Raw genomic sequence first — 22,157 nt, forward strand, 5'->3', positions numbered from 1 at the left:
TTTCATCTCCCCCTGAGGAGTATTAACTCAAAGCAATCACAAGACACCATCCTTGCCTGCTGCTTCCTGGGCTGCTACTTGTATCTTCTTCATTCCTTACTGCTTCTCTAGCCATTTGAATCATCTTTTTTAATCTGCCTTCTGCTCCTAAAATGATAACCCTGTCATTTGGGAAAGGCTAAACATGTAAAAGCATTTTCATTTCTGTAGTATTCACTTTCATTTACTCTCTTCTTTCTGTTCAAGTCAAGCAGTGCAGAGTGCTGTATAAATAGCAAAGCCTGTAGTACATCCAGTTCTGAAGTATTTTTAAAATAAAGTATTGAAAAAAGAAGAGACAAACTGCAAGGAAAATGCCAAGCTGCTCCTGAGCCTGATGACGATGTACGTATTTTGTCTTGGTTACCTGAGCAATCTCCAGAAGCTTGAATGGATTACAATAGTATTCTAACAAGGCTGCAGGCATCATCAACAGCTCTCATCTACAGAAGAAGATAAGAGATGGAAGAATGTAATTATTTCCATGTAAGCTAAATTCCAGTAGCTGACTTCCATGAGAGGGAAAGCCCTGAAAACTTTGCTGTCTGAAATGTTTTAATCTCATATAAGACAAATAGGTATGTTTTAGAGGCTTCTGTTTTAGTGTGTGAATTTGAGTGGAAAAATGTGTCTGATACGGACGCAGCCTGTGTATTATTTGAATGCTTAAATATGCAGCAGTACTTTACATGTTGTCATCTTCTGTTGGTCAGGTTATAAATCCACTCCCTATAGGTTGTAAAATTTATTTTGCTATATTATTGTCTTCCATATTCAAGAATATTAAAAGAAACTCCTAATTAAAAAAGAGATTAAAGACCTGCGTGCTTTTGTATATTGTAATGAGTAGTTGTACTTGAAGTAGCGTTAGCTAATGAAGAACCTGTGCCTAAATCTTTTTTCATCACATTTCTGCTTGTAGATTGGACCTTCCTAGCTGTTTACCACACGGTTTGTTACTCTGATTAAAACAATGTTAATACATTTGATAGAATTGATAACCTATGTAGATGTGGCTTTCTGTTAAACTTCTCTTCAGATGCTTTTGATTGAATAGCTCTTCTGAGTAAACTGTTTTCTAAACTGAACTTTATTGTCACTTTAAATTTGACAGAAGTTCTGCGTCTTGTATTATGTTTCAGCTTGCAGAAATATTGTAGGAAGCAAAGGGTTTCCTAGCCCTTTATTGGGAATGTAACCAAGAAAGATAATTCTTTTTTCTTCTTCCCCTTGAAAGGTCAGCTCTTCTCTTTAAATATTGTCACTGAAGCTCTTCTAAAGGTGGGACATACAGTTTCTTGGCTTTCAACAGAAAAGGTATGTTATGTTTAAAATATATATCTTTTTGACTGTAAATCAATTGCTTGGCAAGTTTTCTCTTAATTAACATAGTTTCACTTTCATCTGAGAATATTTGCTAGCTTTAAAAGCAATTATTTTTATTAATGGGGAATGTCTAAAGATGGATTTCTTTTTGCAGGAGTGTCTACTAAACAAGGCAGTATTGGGTTGCATTATTAATATTCATACTTTTAAGAAGGCAGTAATTATGCTTGTTTGCAGAAAGCAATTAATTTAAACCGTGTTTTCCAATTTGCCTATGATAATTAAAACCAAGCATGCTGGCAGAGAACAATTATACATAAAAATCTATGAATAATTAGATGTATAATTGACAGAAGACAGGACTATTATCACTTTCTCCCCTGTATAATAATTTAGCATAAGAGCATGAGAAATAGCTCTCATTAAAATCTCAACTGCAGATTAATCCATGAAAGGGATTGAGATATTAAAACAGAAAGGATTTAAGATGTGCATACACTGTGGTTAAATAATTAAAGACAGAGAGACACTAAAGGACTCAGACTGAAAAGGAGGCAAAAGAGAATATTCAGAAAATAGGTGTGTATTTTTTTCTTCTTTCTTGTCCTTTTAAAAGAGAAAGGAAAATGTTAAGTGTCATGGGAGTGATTTTTGTTTGTTTGTTGACTCTGAGTGGGCCACTGTTAATCCCTGCTTGTTATTCATTTGTAAATCTTTGCAAATATTCATCAGTGGACTGATAAACAGCATGGTCTCAGAAGAGACAAACAAAGGACTCAAGTCAATTTTCACAACAACTCAAGTGTATTTGATATAAAGTTTAGTGATGGAGAATTTGTTCTGATGTCTTTCAGCGGAGGAATGCTCATAAGGGTGCCTTCACTCTTGGCAGAAAACAATTCTGCAGGCATTAACTAATTGCTTGATGAGGCTTGCTTTTATGAAGCAAAAGAAATAGACTAGTGCTGTGGAGGGTTTGGGAGTTTTTTTGGTCTTGAAAAGGGAATTTTGGAAAGAAATAGTACTTTTAATAGCAATGATGAGAACAGATACTTTAAAAAAATTATCTTATACCAAATCTCTCAAAGTGCACTTTTTTTCTAGTAACATTTTCCTGCAATACACTTACCCCTTTATTCAAAGTGTTTAATAATCTTTAGGGAGTACCTTGGCTAACATGAGGTATTCAGCCCCGCAAAGAATTTATAAAGCAGCAACCAAAAGTACTAGTATTGAGGTCCCAGTTTATCAATGAAAATTCCACTTGAGTGAATAATATGAATATATAATTTTCTTTTACTTATCCCAATACTTGGGGGATACCCCAGTGAAGGAAATTTCCCCTTTTTTTTCAAAAGACTGCTATTGCTTATAAATAAATATGAAAAAGAAACACTTTTTGCTTGTCTTTTATGCTTATGTTATTAAGCAGTAATATCATTTAATACACACGAGAGAGCGTAACTAAAATTTAATAGGACTAATTTAGCTGATGCCTGTCTAATCCTTCTTTAACATACTGTAATGTTTTTTGCCCAGTAGGTATATTGCCAATTCAGAAATAATGTGCACTCAGCAGCAGTAACTGTTGCTCTGCTTAGCTTACTTGAGAGCTTTTCTTTGCCTACTGTGAATATGCTTCTGTAGAAAAGGATTTCAGGCAGAGGAGCACCCTTGAGATTCAGTGAACTCATGCATTGCATGTCCTGTCTTATTACACAGCTGTACAGAAGTTTTTTTTTTCTGATGAGCTTCAGCTATAAATAAAGAATGCACAAATACATCATTGCATTTCTTAGGCCATTCAAAGAATGGTATCTTAAACTCCTATTGTGTTTTAACATAAAAATTGGACCATTTTATGTAAGCAACATGAAATGCATTACTCGCTCTTTCTTCATTTGGTGTAACATGCCAACCGCTTTGGTATGAAAAAGAATATAACTAATAACAAAAGAGGGCCCAAATCTAGAAGTCAAATGGAGTTTTGCTGCTGACTTCCATGAAAGCAGTGTCAGACTCCTCCTTTTGATTCAGAAGTTTGATTCAGCGCTGCTGACCTAAAAAGATAAAATTCGTCTTTCTCTTGTTATAATAAATTGCATTTTAGCACAATATGTCACTTTTAAATCTGCCGGAATTGAAATTGAGGTGTTAGCAGTATTCCACTGATGTGGTTTGGAAGTGTTTTTGAAACAAGGATTTTCTTTTCAAAGAAGAAAACATTTATTCTATGTATTTACTGCATGCAATGTGCCTGTAACACTAGTTAGATATTCTGATATCTATGTGTTGGGATACAGTTACTGTATAATACACTAAATTGTGCTCTCTGTCGCACCAGTGCAAATCTGGAGTATCTTCATTAAAGCAATGGGAAAATTGCGGTTTTATACTGGTTTAAGTGAGAGTAGAATGTGGCCCAAAAAGCCTGGTTCTGCTTCCAGTGTAAATCCAGAATGAGTTCACCAAAGTCAATGGAATTACACCAGTGTAAAGTCAATGTAAGTAAGATTAGAATCAGACCCATTACAACTATATTTTAGATTAAAGTGACAAATGTAAAAGTAAATCCATCAATTTACAGTCATGAACTGGAGACCTTTTTTTTTTAAGTCTTTTATTATACAAGTTACTTTTCAAGTTCCAATGCAATAGTATTTACTTAAAGGAAACAAGAGCATGGATCTAAAAGTAGACACGGAAACTACAACCAGTTCATGATGCTTTGCATTCTACCAGCCTGATTCTCCTCTAACTTGCACCAGTTTTTCCCTGATGTAACTACATTAATCTTGTTGTGCACTGGCATAAGTGAGAGAAGAATCTCACCTGTTACCATATGGAATGCAGATACAGATAAAAAGAATACAATAATAATGTGCTCATTTATTTGTAATAGTACTTGCTTTGTAAAAATCTTTTTTGTTAAATTTAAAGGTATAATGTAATATTTGATTTAACATTTATTCCAAAGAAAGTCAGTTATTCTTTAGATTGTTGTGAAAACAGTGTATTACCCAGGTAAATATGATTATACATGTCTATTTTTTCAATATATTCTGAAGATTTAAAAAAAAAACTTAACTGTACTTTTTCACATGGTTAGAGATTGTCCTGTTATTTGCTAATTGCGATCTGGAGAGGAAATCACTGAAACTCAAATATCTTAAACAGTATTTAAACTAAAAAGGCAAAAAATCAACTTGGTTGGTTTTACTGCAATAGACAGAATATTAATAGAGAAATGGGATTATCGAAAGGTCAGAGTTAGAAACATTTCCAGACAACTTCTTCTGATGTATGGATAACTTATTTCACATACTCTTCATTAAAATTCAGCATGTATTGTAAATTGCACATATTATTTAATACCTAATGATTTCCATGCACACTACACATCTTTTCAAATATTCTACAAATGAGATTGTTTTTAAACAGGAAATTCAGGGAGTGAAAAATGACAACTATTTTGGCAAGACTGTAATTTACAAGTGGCGATGGAATGGTCTCTTTAATGTATTTAAATTTGATAATAGTTAGAATGAAGTTTGATCTTTTGGTATTCTAGGAACTGCTGGTAGGGTCAAGCAAGAATGTGGCAGGGAAGTGGATGAAATTGGAGGAGTGGCTAGGGGTTACTATGCTCAGTTTTCTCCTGCCACTTGAATCATATTATGCATGAATGCCACTGGCATGCTGTTTGGAGGAAATCTGGAGTGAAATTGTACCTCTCTGTGGATGGGGACCCAGTAATGATAACGGTTAGAACAAAAGTTAGGGGGTAGTAATGATGATATTGAAAGGATAGAAAGTGCGGGGAAAGATAAACTAGAACAAAGTGGAACAGGAAGTGAAGCATATACTGTACCAGAGCTTCTCAGTGCATAATAATACATAGCATTATATCCAGTGACATTCAAGACCTATGCAGCACCTTTTTGAGGGCTGAAATGGAACTTAGATGGTTGTGCTGGCCCCTTGCATGGGGTTACATTTTATCTGTAGTGCTTTGCATTTTCTAAATATTATACAGACATTAACACCTCTTGTCTTTTCTCACTGAGGTTTTTTCTAATAATTTGAAGTCTCCCGATTCTTGTGTGCCCAGTTGGAATCACCAGTTGTTGCCCTGTTTACTTTTATAGTTGTTTCATTGTATTGCTTTGTCCTTCTGCTGCCCTTCCTTGGCACTTTTGATGAAATTTGCCTCTGTGCAGAGAGGTAGCATACATTCCACTTGAACCCAGTTTCTTATAAAAAGAATGGATTTCATGGTATAGAATAAAATACAATGTAAGATCTACTGAAATACCAGCAGCATATTGCCATTCTTCCCAAAGGGCTCGCTGCCTGCAATAAAAACAGATAAATACATAGTGTAACTGGGTAACAAATATGTGATGAAATGATAATAGAAAAATCACGACTGATAACTAATAGCTATTGCCAAGAATTATTATATACTCTGTATATATTGAGTTACTTTCATGCAAGCTCAGTGATTTATGTGCACAGAATAGTCAGGGAGACCTCCCCAGCTGTGTCTGTTCCCTGGATTGAAATCTTTAGGAATTTCCCAGACCCCTGGGCACATTTTCTCCTCCTCCTTATACATTTCTATATTTTTTTAACCTCACAATGTACTATTTGCCCAGTCTGTAGTTTTGAGACTTTAGCATGAGGTTTTCTATGGAACTTTATAAATCATTATACAAGCTCACAATAAAGATCAGTTTCCTTTTTTCTCTCACGCTCTGCCATCACTTCTCCATTGTCTCCTCTCCTCCTTCTGTATAAACTTTTGGTTTCTTTCAGAAAAGCAAGTGGCATGCTAAGCAGGATCAGCACGATAGCATCCCTGTCTGGCAATGGGTCTAGTGGTTTTCCCTGGTTCTCATGCTCTTCCATTCTGTGGATCATTTTGTAGGAGAGGTATTATCTCATGAAACTTCCTTTCACCTCTCAATGCATACACATGCACCCCTATATGCACAAGCTACCAACCCTACTTCCTTTCCCACTGCACTGCCTGTATGTTCTTATGAACTTTTGGATTACCAGAAAGAGAACCTTTGGCAGTACATGGAAAACCCCTGCCCTATAGCACTGTAGCACTTTCATTGATGTGAGTATATATATCCAGGGGGTAAAGGCCAGGGAGCAATTTAAGAACATATACAAGTTTCAGAAAAAGTTAATGAATTATTTGCATCAGTCACCACCACAGAATATCTATGCTGTCAGACTTACTCTTATCTGGTAATAGAGATGAGGTACTATCAGAAATTGAGATGCCAAAAGAAGAGGTGCCGTGACAAATGAATAACGTGGAATTGATTATATAAATCAGTGGCCCTTAGGTGGAACACTGTATTCAGTTCTGATTACCCCCATTTCAAAAGCTGAAGCAGAGGGGGTTGAGAGAGAAGCAGAGAGAATGCTAAGAGGCACGGAAAAACTCCCAAAGTAATACATCAAGGCCCAGCATAACGGAGGATCCACCTCCCCCAGTCCACTAGCACAAACCTCACTGTTATTCATAGTGTGGCCTTGTACCCTCCTCCACCAGGTAGTCAGCGCTTTATGCAGCACAAAACAGGATATATGTGGTAGCTTTTCAAAAGGGAGTTTTATGTGTCCATTTATGTGGCTGCATGTTCACATAGTACTTAAGACCCTGCTCTTCCTAATGGTGGCACTTGAACTGAAATAAATAGTTGATCTAGTTTATATCTTTGATAACCATCACATGTAACACATCTGGTTTAGGATTTGATGGGGCTTATAATGCCTGTAAGAATGGGCCGAGTCATGAGGCCATTTCACTTTTTCTCAGTCCTTACTCAGACAGTGGAAGTTTACCTAAGTAAGGCATGAGTAAGGACCTCAGACTTTATCCAATGTGACTGTTCAATACATTTGTTTGTAGCCATTTTTTAAATCATTGCATGGTTCTTCATTGGTCTATGTGGCCCTAATCTAAAGGTGATTGAAATCAATGGAAAGACTCCCATGATTTCAATGGGCTCTAATCAGGCTCTGTCTAGTTGCCTCTGATTATTTGTATAGTATTTGTCACCCTAGTATTGCTGTGCCTTCTATCTCATACTCTTCAGTCTCATGCCAAATTTTGGCCTTCCTTATTAAGGACCCAATCCTGCAGCCACATTGAAAACAATGGTAATTCTTCCAAAGGAGCAGCTGCCGGAATGACCCCTAAATGGCAACTTTCTATAGCTCATCATTGAATTATCCAGTATTGCTGACTTAATGCTCAAAAATTATTGGGAAAGCATTTGTGCTGTTTTAAAAACTACAAGTGAGTTAGCTCATGAAATTTTGATCAAATTAACCAGAAGATCGAATAAACCAGTGACGGAATTAAGTTGTATAGCTCTGAAATGCATACTGTTGGAAATATATCCAGAGAACTGCAAACTCTATCTTAATTTACAAGCTCTTCTGGTCAGAGACTGTGTCTGTCTCTGTGTTTGGAAAGAGTGGTGTAAATGTACCATACAGGAGCTGTGATTGGACATTACAATACTGTCCAATGAATGTGATTGCAAGAGGATGGCTTCAGCAGTCACTGCTTGGTGGATGGTCATTAGTATAGTGTATTTCAAACCTGCATGCAACTATAATTACAAAAGTTGCTCATTGCTTTAACTACATGTTTTGCAACATGCATATGGAGCCAGAGGATTAATTCAGCTTCGCTTTTCAGTGGAGTGCTGTAATTTAGCTACTCCTTTGTCCCTCGCACCCCAGTTCATCCATTTCTCCCTGTGCATGGGTCGGTTTTCCTTTGCCACGCCAGCCCTCCTGACCTAGAGTGCTCCAGTCCACTGCAGCCCCTCTTGGGATTGTAGAGCCAGAGGAATTCCCTTTTACAGCAGCAGCAGCAGCATTGTCAGCATGAAGCAGGGCTATTCAGCTGAGTCCTGTCAGTGCAGCATGAGAGGGAGGAGGGCAACCCACATCCCCTCCCCTCTGCATTAATGTGGGCTTTTTCCTTTCCAGTGCAAAAATTTGCCAAGGTTTCCTACAGGGAAACTGAACATACAATTGCGGAGAGGTGGAGGTAGGAGGGAGACAGAAACCATACCCTCTGGATCTTCCTCTTCTCAGTGCTGCTACTGCTGAGGCTGTGGTGAAGGTGTCAGTGTGACTCTCTAAGGTGCCACAAGTACTCCTTCCCAAGAGTTAGTTGCTCAGCAACTAGAATCAATTAACATGCTTTGCAGAAGGTACAGGGGAAGCCCAAGCTGCTGCCAAGGAGAAGGTGGGAGGCTCAGGATGGTTCAGGATCCCACTCAACTCCCCCCCGCCCCACCCATCTTCCCTTAGCCATTGTCCTTTATCCGTTCTCCTTTCCCTACTAGGGTGACCAGATGTCCTGATTTTATAGGGACAGTCCCAATTTTGGGGGCTTTTTCTTATATAGGCACCTATTACTCCCCACCCCGTCCCGATTTTTTACACTTGCTATCTGGTCACCCTACTCCCTATAGTAATTTAGTGTATGCGTATCCATGGAACTTCAGACACGATATCTCTTAAACTCTCCTCTTCTTTAGGGGCTTCGCTTTTATACTTAATGTATTCTTTTATTTACTTACTTATTTTTGCCAAGGGTTCTCCAAAGCTAATGTAGAATTTCTAACGTCCACACTAGTTGGGAAAGAAAACGAATGGCTGATGTCTTGGTAAGATGGTTTCAAAGATTCCTTAAGATTACAAGGGTTGTTTGGTAGTGCAGCAATAATGAATATGCACCATGTGGGAATTAGGAAAGTTTGGTTTTGATTGGTTTGGTTTATTATATAGTAACCCGCTCTCCCTACATGATTAGATCAAATAGATCATATTGTTTACTGTGAACATATATAGAGAGAGGGAGAATACATTATTTTTTTCTTCGCATAGTAATTTTAGGGCCTCAGTAAGGTGTTTTCTTTCTTTCCCTCCCCCTTCCCCTTTCTTTCTTTGATTTTCTTTGGAGTCCCTCTGACACCATGTATCTGGGAATGAAGAACTTCTCAGAGCTGATTGGAAATGGCATTGCTGCACTGAAACTTAACTGGAGGAAATACATCTCCCGAAGAAGAAAATATAATGCACTTTAAGGATCTGACTTCTGGTGAAAAATTCAAGCCTAGAGAAAACTTGTCCGCTTTATTAAGAAGAATGGGTTGGACAATCTTCTTCAATTCCAAAAGATATCTGTATGCCATGCTGAGCTTAATCTCTGCAGCATGCTCTCTGCTTCTCTTCTCCTCCTGATGCACTGCATGGTAAGGCCTTTTCTTTCCTTACCAATAACATTCTTGGTATGCTGAGAGTTAAAAACAAAAAAGGGAAAAAAAAAACAATCAAAAGAATGTTTTATAACCTGGTTGTTTTCAGGACTAGGGATCCTGATCACTACTGCAGTTCTCACTGATATTTTCTTTCTTACGTCCGTGTGTGTGTGTGTGTGTGTTGTCAATTGTGCATTGAGATGGGTTTCAAGAAATGTGTTTGTCTGTAAAAATTTGCAGACTAAAGTTGCCATTTAAGAGTCTTTCTTTACATTTTTCTAGAGGTGTAGGGGTGTTTGTATAGGGTGAAATAGGCCATATCTTTCCAGTACTTGAGCTGTTTGACCATACAGTACTGACAGCTAGAAGACAAAAACAGAAGGTTAAAAGAAAAAAAACCCAACAACCATATGACCAGTTTCTAACAAGTATTAGTTAAGTAAGTAAAAGCTATAGCAGGGTTTTGAAACAAATGCCATTTTTTAAATGCAAGACTGTAGAGATGATAGATTCTCCTCATTGTGTTCCCTGTGGGCAAAGAAATGTAAAGTGCACAATTGTGCATACACAGATGCTGGGATTAACATATGGGGTGTGTGGAAATGCTGTGCTTTTACACATTTCAGAAGGTTAAAAATAAGCTGTTTGACTCATCCTATAAAATTACTGTTGAAAAATTAATTAATAGAAAAGTTCTATGTGCAAATTATTTCATAGGGAATTATTTTTGTCATGTGTTAATGAGATTGTCCAAGGTGATTGCAAATGGGAACATTGCTTCTTACGAGGCTGTTATGAGACTTTGTTCATCTACAATTGTAAAGTGCTTTGAGATCCTTAGGTGGAAGGTGTTAGAGGACTACATGGTGGTGCTAGTAATCAAGTATTTGACCTGCTAATAATGCTACAGTCAGGAAATCTCCAGACAGAGCAGAAATCACAATCCCTGGGAAGGGAAGTACAGTTCAGTTCTTCACAAAACACAATTCCCTTGGATCTTCGTTCTGAAAATCAGGACAAGATTAAGAGGTGAAAGTACTCAGGGGCATGTTATTTCCCTGAAGGATGTTGTGTGAGTAGGGAACATGCTCAGTCCTTCTCCACACTGGTTGGCCACTGAGGTTTGGGAAAGACGGAGTGGCCACATCTTGAGAAGTGAACTGTAAAAAGGATCTCATGCTGCTCTCATTTAAATCAATGGCAAAAAAACAAGTAAGATCGGACAATTAGTGGATGTGCTTGGCAGATTTCATGTGATTCAACTATATAAACTGCAATGGAGGGTGATGGTTTCCTAGCAACAGCTCTAAAAGTCAGAAAGGCTCCAAAGAGCCAGGCCAGGTCAGATTGGACCCTAGGCCAAATGATGCCAGGATAGTTATGAACAAGGCTGAAGACTTAAAAATCTGACAGATTTGCCAAGTCTCACCAGTACAGAGGAAGTTTTCCCTTCTTCATTTGGGATCAAATTTTAAGGCAGATCTTAACACACCTCACTCTTTTATGATGAAGAATTTTACAAGGTGTGTTTCAGGGAGACCCTGCAACTATCACTCATTCAAATATTCACAACTGGAGGTAGCCCAGATCATCAGAGCACATTCCTGAAGTCTGACAGTACTCAAGAGAACTTACACTGATTGCAGAATCAAGGCTTGGGCCCCAAATATACACATACAATTAAGTGGATAGGGGTCATAACTAAGAAATCATTTAAAACATGATTGTTTAAAACATAATCATTTTACATGCTTACAGGAATATGTACTGCTAGTATAATTATTATAAAACAAACAATTATTACTTGGTTCTAACTAGGACGGAGTGGGACATTTCCAGAATACAAAGAGTACAATAAAAAGTTGGTATTCAGTTATGCTGTAAAAATTTGGGGGCAAAATCAAATGTTAGACTATATGCGGAAATCAACCTTTAAAATGTATTATATACCAAATGTCAACACTTTAGCAGGACTATTTTTTTTATTCCTAAAATAACGATAATACATATAATTAACAAGGCTAGGTTTGATCATATTGTATTTGTAGTTGTAAGGACATGCACTACTTTGACTCAGAAGCTTTTGTACATAATACCAAAATCTTCGTTGTCATTTTTTCTGAAGTTCTGATATCAGTTTGTGTTTGTTACTGAGATTTAGAACACACTGTCTACCATGCCATTTTATCCATTTACTGTAAGGTAATTGCACAGGGGCTGTATTTAGCTTACCATCTCACTATGTATTCTAAAGTTGATGAAATCTAGAATCTTAAACAATATGGGTCTGATTCTGCAAAGACAACTTCAGTTAACTATGCATGTAACTGATTCCATGGGCTACTCATTGGACGTAAGCTTGCAGAACTGGACCCTGCATTAATGAGATGATCCCATATGTTAGAACTAGGGTGAGCAGATGTCCTGATTTTATAGGGACAGTCCCAATTTTTGGGTCTTTTTCTTATATAGGCTCCTATTATCCCCTACCCCTGTCCCGATTTTTCACACTTGCTGTCTGGTCACCCTAGTTGGAACTATTTTGTGTAGTTACTGCGTCTGTTATATTCAAGAAGTCTATTCTTAATAATACAACAAATATACGACTTCTATGTATGGAATGCCTTTCCCAGACCAGGTCACCCCCACAGTCCTCAATCAAGTCCCTCCACAAAGCTGACAAAAAATAATGAGGCTATGACTTACTTTTGTATGACGAGGAAAAAAAGATGCATGCAAAGTTATCCCATCCTCTGGATTAGAAAACTGTAATTTTCGTCCCACCATAAATTATGATATTTTGACATGTGTTTGTCCCAAATCAGAACAAAGAGTTCTTTGCAGGGAAGGACTATCTTTAGTTTTTTGCACCGTACACCACCGAGTACCTCATCTTCATTAAAGAAATATTAATGATACTGAGTAGCAGTCAATATCTATTTTAGGTCTGTGGGAGACAGACATTATTGTTACCATTAATTATTTTTATTATAGTAGTGCCTAGAGTCTCCAATCAAGTGTAGGGTCCCATCATGCTAAGAGCTCTACAAACACACAGTAAGAAACAGTCCCTACAGCAAAGAATTTACAGTCTTAAATAGACAAGACAAACAAAGGGTGAGAGAAAGGAAGTATCACCACAAGACCATCCCTTCTTTCATTAATTTTCCTCTCAACGATTTGCATTCAGACTTTTAGATTAATAATTGCAGTGTTTTTTTTAGGTAGCAGATATGAAAGGGATTTGCTGATATATACTTTTAGTGTTGGAATAAATATCTCCCAGTTATTTTAGATCTCTCCTAAAGCATTCCTTTTAAATATAAACACTAGTTCTGTAATTGATTTACTATATATGGGAGTTAGGTCCTAGATTCAGTGGAGAATTTGCAAATAGAAAAATCCTATGTGGGCTTTACAAGCATGGTGGGGGGGGGGGGTGGCAGTGACTATGGGGGGTGAGAGAGAGGAGAAACATCCAGTTGTGAAATTAAAAGACTGCCCATTTATTATCAGGAATTTGTACAGGACATTATTAATACAGTATTTGTGCACAAAATGGTGGCACAGATAATATGGCAAATAAGAGATAAAAACATAATAACCCCAGTGATACTCCTCTATCCAAGGTAATCTTTCAGATTTTTTTTCCTTTATCAAAAGGAAAAAAATAAATGGTGAGACTAAAAACAACTTGATGGCAAAAATACATCAGAGACTGAAGAAGAACCACTTTGTTGTCTTAATACCATGCAATAAAAATATTTTATGTAGTGGGAAAAGTTCTCTGTAAATATGTCAGAGCTTTGGAAATAATTCCACAGCCATATATCCCTGAAAGCATAAAGGCATGTGCCTACCAGAGTGAATGGGGATACAGCTCCATGTGTGACTCAGCTACAGAAGATGGAGAATGTTATTCTTATCCACATTAACTAGACATGAATGAATTAGGAGACGGCAAGTTAATTAAAACTAACTTTCTAGCTGGAAATCACATGCATTGAATGTATGTGAGTATTTTGTTCCTGAGAAGTGTTAAGTAGAGGTATGGAAACATGCACTGACAGGACAATCACAGTCTTTTGCCATTCCTGATTAGTTTACTGTGGAAGAGAATATAAAGGAATGTCTGAATCCAGAATGCTCCTTTTAAGAGTCTGATTATATAGCAGAGCAGAGATATATGATCCAAAATATTATTCTCTGTGTTTAATGCATGGAGCTCAGGGCTGAAAATAAGGATACTGGTATTCTGGTCTCACCTTGAATAGTGCCATGCCATGTCACCTTGGGCCAGTCACTTAATATTGCCTCAGTTTCCCCATCTATAAAATGGAGATAATATTACTTACCATAATTATCCTAACAGGAGTTATGAAAGACGTATCCAGTTAAATTTTGTCAAATATTCAGAAGACCTTGGATATAAGGTTCTGTAAAAGTACTAAGTATTAACATTCAGCCCAGTTGATGGAAATAGGACCAAACTTGAGCAGTTGAGGTACAAGGTGGATGTTAAGTGGGATAAGAAAAAGAAATCTGAAGAACAACCAGACAATCGAGACAAATAATAAGATCTTATTTAAGAAGATCAGAAGTTAGGAGGCCTGTAGAAAAGCTGGTGGACCACTAGGTTTTAAAGATAATAAAAGGTTGCAGAGAAGTTAAATAATTAATCTTTACCACAGAGCAGGATGGAGAAATACCTGTCCCAGGATTACTCCTTAAAGACAGGTTTCAGAGTAACAGCCATGTTAGTCTGTATTCGCAAAAAGAAAAGGAGTACTTTTGGCATCCGATGAAGTGAGCTGTAGCTCACGAAAGCTTATGCTCAAATAAATTGGTTAGTCTCTAAGGTGCCACAAGTACTCCTTTTCTTTTTCCTTAAAGACAAAGCACATAGATAAGTCTGATATGAGAGGGGGCCACACCAGCATGACCTTTGTAAATGTAAATTATACCTGTATAACTTGATGCATGCCAAAGTCAGTAAAGAAAATGATGTATTGTGCATTCTTAATACTTCTGACACTTTTAATCACATTCAATAGTACCTTATTTCACAAGTCATCCCATAAAAATCAGTGGGACTGTTTGTGGAGTAAAGTGCTATTAACCCAGAGTAAAAGTATCAGAAACTGTCCCTGATGAAAAATTGTATCAGGACCAAGTTTGATGCTTGAAAACAAAACCACATTTAAGTTTGTGGAATGCAAATGTCAAGACAGTGTATCTTAAAGTCTGATTCATGTATTTTTTTCATGTGTACCTAAATTAAAAAATACTTAATGGATTTTGTTCAAATTTTCAGAGTAGCCCTGGGATGCAAAGCCAAACATAGTTAAATTCCCTGCAGGAGCAGATTTTGAGAGCATTTCTTAAAACATACAAAAAATAATGGCTTTTAATGGAATACTCAGCTTGAACTTTATTATATTGTTGCTTCCATGATGCTAAAAATAAACACATCCTGTTCCCTATCCTGTTATATTGAAGATCAAAACAGTAGCCAAAAGGTCATCCATTCCACTGCTGTCCTTTCTATTTTGTTTCCATGCACCGATGTTTCCAAGGCTAGGACATGCCATATTAAAGGGTGGGCATTGCGTCAAAGCGCAATATGGCTTGGTACAGATGGATGCATTCTTTAAACACTGAAACATTTGACAGTGTACACTGTAACTGCTCCTTTGGACTATTATGTGTCATTACACAAAGTAAAACTATTTCCCCGTGTTTATTTTTTCCCTCTAATGTTCCTCACATGTTCTTGTCAACTGCTAGAAATGGCCCACCTTGATTATCACTACAAAAGGTTTTTTTCTCTCCTGCTGGTAATAGCTCACCTTAACTGATCACTCTTGTGATAGTGTGTATGGTAACACCCATTGTTTCATGTTCTCTGTGTATATAAAATCTTTCTACTATATTTTCCACTGCATAAATCCGATGAAGTGGGCTGTAGCCCATGAAAGCTTATGCTCAAATATATTTGTTAGTCTCTAAGGTGCCACAAATACTCCTGTTCTTTTTGTGGATCCAGACTAACACAGCTGCTACTCTGAAACCTGTCATTATAAAGTATTGTTACTTCAATACATAATATGAAATTGTTAACCGCATCTTTGACATGTGTTATAACTACAGGATATCTTGTCATTGGAAACACCCCGTAAGATGAATAGTGTTAGTGACTTAGTGCAGTTGAGCTTATGGAAGTAGACTTGGTCAGTCCTATCTGATTCTACTTATGAGGTACCAAAAATCCTGCATCTGGCTATGCATTGCATTATTAGCTGGTTTCCTTTCCCAAAGGGAATTTTCCCTCCTGTGATTAATTCTGTAATGCATTTTTTGATTCAGTGGACTAATTAAAGTCCTCATTGACTTCAGTGGTGTTGCACCTGTGCACAGAGAACAGCATTTAGGCCAGTATATTTCGTGTAAGATGATGGCTGTTCGTTTTAACGATGAAAATATAGAAGTGGAGCAGTGAAACGAGCAGAGATGTCTTGAACACCTGTATTTGATTGATTCAGTCAGAGTGAAATTCATCCGGGTACAGTGAAACTATGCAAAGCCCCTGTCACTTAAGCCCTATTGTGGGATTGTGCGGGAGGGGGAAGGGGGTTACGTGTGTGGTAGGCGACCATCCTGCATGTGAAGGCTTCCACACCCTGTGTGCCATGTTGGTGGTTTCCACACTACTCTGATTGGCACAGTTAGGATAGACTGGGGAGAGCCCATAGGATCTGCACTTTTGTAGTCCCAGTGTCCCAGATGCACTAAATAGAGATCTTGGCAGTTCTGCAACTGCAATTCTACCACATAGTTTTCTTTCCCATGGCCTGGAGGTAGCAGGATGAATTCCATTCCCTCCTCTGCTTATGTTACTTTTATAGGAGCTGAGGTGCTCAGCATTTCTGAAAGTCAGTCAACCTGTGGAACTCCTTGCTTGAGGAGGTTGTGAAGGCTAGGACTATAACAGGGTTTAAAAGAGAACTGGATACATTCATGGAAGTTAAGTCCATTAATGGCTATTAGCCAGGATGGGTAAGGAATGGTGTCCCTAGCCTGTTTGTTAGAGGGTGGAGATGGATGGCAGGAGAGAGATCACTTGATCATTACCTGTTAGGTTCACTCCCTCTGGGTCACCTGGCATTGGCCACTGTCGATAGACGGGATACTGGGATGGATGGACCTTTGGTCTGACCCAGTATGGCCATTCTTATGTTCTTATGTTATGTTCTTATGTCAGGCTACCAACCTCTATGTAAGTCAGTTTCCTCATCTGTAAAATGGGGCTAATAAATCTTATTGACATATCCCAAACTGAGGCTTAGTCGGTTAATGCTTGTAAAAAATGCTAAGTATCATGATAAAGGGTCAGGCCCTGCATCACTTGATGGCTCTTTCTCCAGTAGGGGACAAGACGTTGCATGTTGTTTACTGACATAGCTTTGTTGGCTTCAGTGGAGTTATGCCATCTTACACCAGCTGAGGATCTGGCCCTAACTCCTTAGTTTATCTATAGCAGATGCAGTGCAAATAAGCAACGATGCTATTTCTTTCACATAGTATATAATAAAAACTGTATGTAGATTTATGTTATTGTTAGTCTGTGCTATAAGAGGAAGCCTGCTATTTTCTGCTAGAGAAGAATGTTGTCAAAACAGCTTGTCCCTACAAATAACTGTTTTTGTCTATACAAAAAGGTTTGTCTCAAAAGTTAATCACTCTGTACAACTTGATACTACAATGCTTCAGGTTTAAAGTAACATTCCCAGTGTGAAGGAACTTTCTAAGTAGGTTTTAATCATAATGCCTTTGATTTTCACTAGTTAGCATGTGTCTCTAGCTGACTCGTGCCATTGAGCTTCATGTGGAGAACAAAGTAGGTTGAGGGAAGGAATTCAATCTCCCACCTTCTCTCTGTCTGTGGGCAGGAAGCCTGTGGACTAGGATACCAGCTATTCCCTCTTCAGGCTCTATATGCAGGGATTTAAAACTGCCGTGTTGGACTTCAGTGGGAGTTTCACTGAGTGACTGGCCCAAGTATAACTCCTGACTCAGTGGTAGATCTGTGATTAAAAACTCAGGTTGCTTCTCGTCTTGTGCTCAGCACACTGAACCACAATTATTATTATTAGTTACTTCTATAACACTAGCACCAACTGAGATTGGATCCCCACCATGGTAGGCACTGTACAAACACACAGTAAGAAAACCCCCTGCCCTGAAGAGCTTACTGTCTAAATAAATGCCACCTCCATAAAAAATACTAGATCCAACTAAGCAAATTAATAACCAGGTTTTTAAAAAGGCGGGCAACAAGACAAGCAACCGCAGGATTCACTGGCTGTGCTTATTAACATTTAATAAATATCATGTCCAGTCATTATCCTTAGCATGAATTACACATTGATATTTTTTTTTTTTTTTGGTGAAAATGTTTGTCTCATTCATTCTCTGTGATGCTTCTCTTGGCACGTGTTTCCTGCTTTTTTGTGACGAGGTTCACTGTTGTCTCTGCAAGAATAGGTGTAGTGGTTCTATAATCTGTAATCAGGAACGTAGGTGGAGGGATGGAGCTGGGGAAAGGCTCTAAGCAGAAGCTGTATACTGAATCAGAGAGGGAGAGATTGTAACTTTCGAGGTATTACTGTTTTCTTTATACTTATGAAGTTATGTGTTTAGTTTTAGAAGAAAGGGACTCTTTCTGTGACTCTTACTATTGTCACACGACACTCTCCTCTGTGCTATCGTACAAAGTGATTCAATGTTAGGGCCTTTTCCACAGGACTAACAAATTTAAGCTGAAAATTTTGGTGGATATTTTTTAAATTTAAAAATAAGTCATTTCTTGTTTTTGGTGTAATCTCTGATCTCAGTGACTTCTGCTTGTAGGGCCTGAGCCAATTCCCATTGGAGTCAATGTGAACTTTGCCTCTAGTTTCAACAACAACTGGATCAGGCTTCTGGTAGGTTTTATATACAAGCAAACAGCACTAGGCTGGTGGGGCTGCATAAAAATAGCTAAAAAGAATATCTGTGGAATGTGGCTTTACAACTTATTTCTTTGCCTGAAACTCCCTCCCTGTTCCTGAATTTTTCGGAGATTTATGTGTTATACACTGAGGACCTTATTAAAGATTCAGGTGTCAGACATACTTCAGTGTATCAAGGACCTGATTAGGCATTTCTTGTGTATAGATAAGAATTCCCACTGATAGTGAGTAATCAAGGAATGCTAGGCCAGTCCATAAGTGTATACGGTGATTGTCCATATGCTTCTCTTTTCTTTCCCGACTCACAAGGCCTGCTCCCAGTCACACATCTCCTTTAGGGACCATTCCACAATTGTGGGGTGGGTAGGGGGAATTGATAAAGAGGCATTTCTCATTCTCCGCCATAAAATGACCATATTTCTACATCTGTGTCAGTTATAAACAACTGCAGATTGGGTCAGCCAACATATTTTGTAAGTTTCACTTGCATTATTTACTGTTCATTTATTATTGTTCAATGCTAAAAAAACCAGCTGTAAATCTTCCTTAGCTGGAGGATGATGCAGCCAGTGGGATTCTAATTTGGTGGTTTTGACAGTTAAAAGAAACAGAAAAGCAAAAGTTAACAATTACAAGTCAGGACAGAACACAGAATGAAGGTAGCACAGAGATATAGTTGGAGAGGGTGAGGGGGGCATGGCTTTTGACAGATGGCAATATGCCTTTTACAAAGAGGTGTTTGTAGAGCACTTATTCTGCAAATCTCTAATTTTCTTGGTACTAATTGCCACCTAATAGGAGTGAGGGAGAAGGAGCATGTATTGTACCTGGCTATGGTGAAAATCAGGTACTGGAATAAAATGTCTGACACTTGTGCACAGGATCTCCCCAGCAGTGCATACTCTGTGGGGAGGAGTATTTGTAATTGGGGGAATTCATTTAAAAAGAAATAATAATGAATAATTAATATAATGCCTAGTTCGTATATAGCACTTTTCATCAGTAGATCTCAGTGCTTTCTCAGAACCATAATATTTTGCACTTCCATGCTGACATAGATCAAAGAGTCTCAATCGGTTTCACAAACATTAATGAGCCTCAACACCTGACAGAGAAGTCCATGATAGAGATGGCACTAGATGCCATCTCTGGTGACTCCTAACCTTGTGCATTAGCCGCAAGACCATCCATGTGCACACTAAAGGTAAACACACATGCTTTTCAGAAATATTTTCTTGATCCCCAGGGATTGTAAGGCTAGTTAAGCCATTTCCAGAAAGCGGATGACTTCATCAGTGGGAGGGATGTCACCTAACTTCAATGGAAGAAATTTAAGAAGGATCATGCAGGGGTCCTCACCAGCAGCACATCACTGGAAATAAATTTCTGACACTTGTAGTCTAGGTTGTTTGAAGCAAATTTTGCCAGTGTGCCTTACTCAAAGGGGTGGTTCTTGGTTCATTCCTGTGTGGGTTTGAAAGGAAGATCTCTGAGAATTGAACATCCCAAAGCCTTTTCTTGGATTTTGTGGACTATTTTTGGTATGAGGTCCTGGTTAAGGGATGTGTAAGTGCCTACAGGATCAGCCAAGGAAAGTTGCTTTTGAAAGTGGAAGCAAGTCACTGTAGGTTCAGGCAGAAACCCACCATCCCAGGCTTCTCTTCCTTTTGTTCCCATAGCCCAATGAGCCATGAGAGCAGACATTGTCCCCAACCCCAAGCTGAGCAGCACTGTGGGCAAATGTCTCTACCTAGTTTGGAGTTGCTCTTGGGAAAAAAAGTAAGTACATAAAAGAAGAACTGAGCAAAGAAGTGAGTAAGGAATTAGGGGGATGGGAAGAAAAAGAAGCCTTGAGCTTTGGAAGATACGCTTTTTGGTGTCCTCATTAGCAGGCATCTCTTTCATAGAGCCATAGTCAAGCATATCAGGGGCACAACCTTACCTTTCTGTAAATCAGAGCTGTTTTTCTACCAGTGTGGCTGAAGATTGGGAGAAAGGAATGATCTGAATCCATCCTGGGAGCCCGTGCCAGGGCTGCTTTTTGCACAGACCTTTCTAGCGTTATTGGAACTCCAGGAGCCCCTCCACAGAATAGACTGTCCCCTTCCGGACAGTGCTGCTAGCTACCTCCATAGCTCCCAGAATGATTTCACACATGCACATGAAACATAGGCAATGATAATTACAGTGCAGGGGGATGTTATGTTTCCCTAGACAGGTTTCCAAATGACAAAATGAATATAAATACTGGATCCATGGAAAGAAAACGTCCATTGTTAAAATCAATTGACAGGCTTGTATCAGGAAAAAGTGCTTTCTGTCTCAACCCAGTGTCATTCCTGCTGTGATTTTAAATTGGAGTTTGCTGAGTGAAGCACTCAGATTTTATTTAAAAAGTAAAGTCAGGTGTGTTAAGCCCCCCTAGCTTAGGTTTTTAAAATACAAGAAGTGAATATAGTTGTTATACAAATAAAGACTTTTAACCCCTTAGCTCCTGCAGTCTGTGGTTTCCGGCACAGAGAAGTTATGTCTCTTGATGTCAGGGGTTAAAAATAACTCACTGTGTAAATTCCCCATGCAACTTGGCTTTAGGGTTGCCAATTTTGGTTGGATGTATTCCTGGAGGTATTCCATGCCTAAAATGCCCTGGATGTGCACGCATTTTCTGAGGTGAGGCCAGATATTAAAACAAAGTCCTTTTAAGTGAAAGAATCATTCAAAGGGTCCTGGGCCTGATGGGTGCCCCTCTCAGTCATACCTGAAGAAAGATGATATTACCTATGGCTTGGAGACAACCCCTGTGCTCCTGACTAGCCAGAGGCCCACTGCTGAGTACCTATGTCTGTAAAGTGGAAAGACATTGCAACACCCGCTACATTTTCACTACTTTGTTTCTCCTGTGTGCAGTGCATGAAAATGATGCTTTCCGATGCTGGTTCCTAATCTACTGCTAAGCACCAGAGTGGTCCATATAGAGGCTGATCCAAAGCAAAGTCAGCGGAAGTCTTTCTGTTGATGTCATTGGACTTTGGATCAGGCCCACAAAGAGTGGGAGATGCCAAGGAGGCAATTAACAGTGTAAATGGCTCAGATGAACTAAAAATGCTTAGTTATTCATGACCAGTTAGCTCCACCTATGACTAGGCCATATTCTACGGCTGGCATTTTTGCAGCAAATAGACTTTGCATCCGATAAGGCAGGTAGTTTCTGCAAGTAGCCTTCAGCAGGTAGTTTCAGGTAGCCCACAGTTTCTAATCCACTTCAATATGTTTTATTCACTTATTTGTATACCAAAATAATATACACTTCAGCTAGCAAAAAAACCCCTGCACATTATACTTGCAGTTGTTCTCTTCCTTCAAGTCTCAGGAGCCATAGATCAACTGCGAGTGTTTAGTGACCTTCTGCCCGAGAGTGTACAGCCCCTGGGTGGGTCTAACTTTTGAGGCTGGCACTTATGTAGCAGATAATCCA

The 22,157-nt window shown here is 38.5% G+C and overlaps 1 protein-coding gene across 2 annotated transcripts in view; it reads left to right on the forward strand.

The window, feature by feature from the left end:
* Positions 1 to 1,295: 1,295 nt before the first annotated feature.
* The window catches only part of TUNAR (transmembrane neural differentiation associated intracellular calcium regulator), a 33,457-nt gene continuing 12,595 nt past the window's right edge, over positions 1,296 to 22,157 (forward strand). Inside the window, exon 1 of one of the 2 annotated variants that reach the window (XM_077820762.1) lies at positions 1,296 to 1,356. Coding sequence is in view for 1 of the 2 variants with exons in the window: in XM_077820761.1 (XP_077676887.1) it covers positions 9,627 to 9,665 (39 nt within the window). In the remaining variant the exon portion in view is untranslated. Of the gene's footprint in view, positions 1,357 to 9,587; positions 9,666 to 22,157 lie in introns of those variants that run through there. The other variant, XM_077820761.1, reaches the window with a different exon arrangement.

The sequence above is a fragment of the Eretmochelys imbricata genome, chromosome 6, assembly GCF_965152235.1.
Source record: "Eretmochelys imbricata isolate rEreImb1 chromosome 6, rEreImb1.hap1, whole genome shotgun sequence".
Taxonomy (NCBI): domain Eukaryota; kingdom Metazoa; phylum Chordata; order Testudines; family Cheloniidae; genus Eretmochelys; species Eretmochelys imbricata.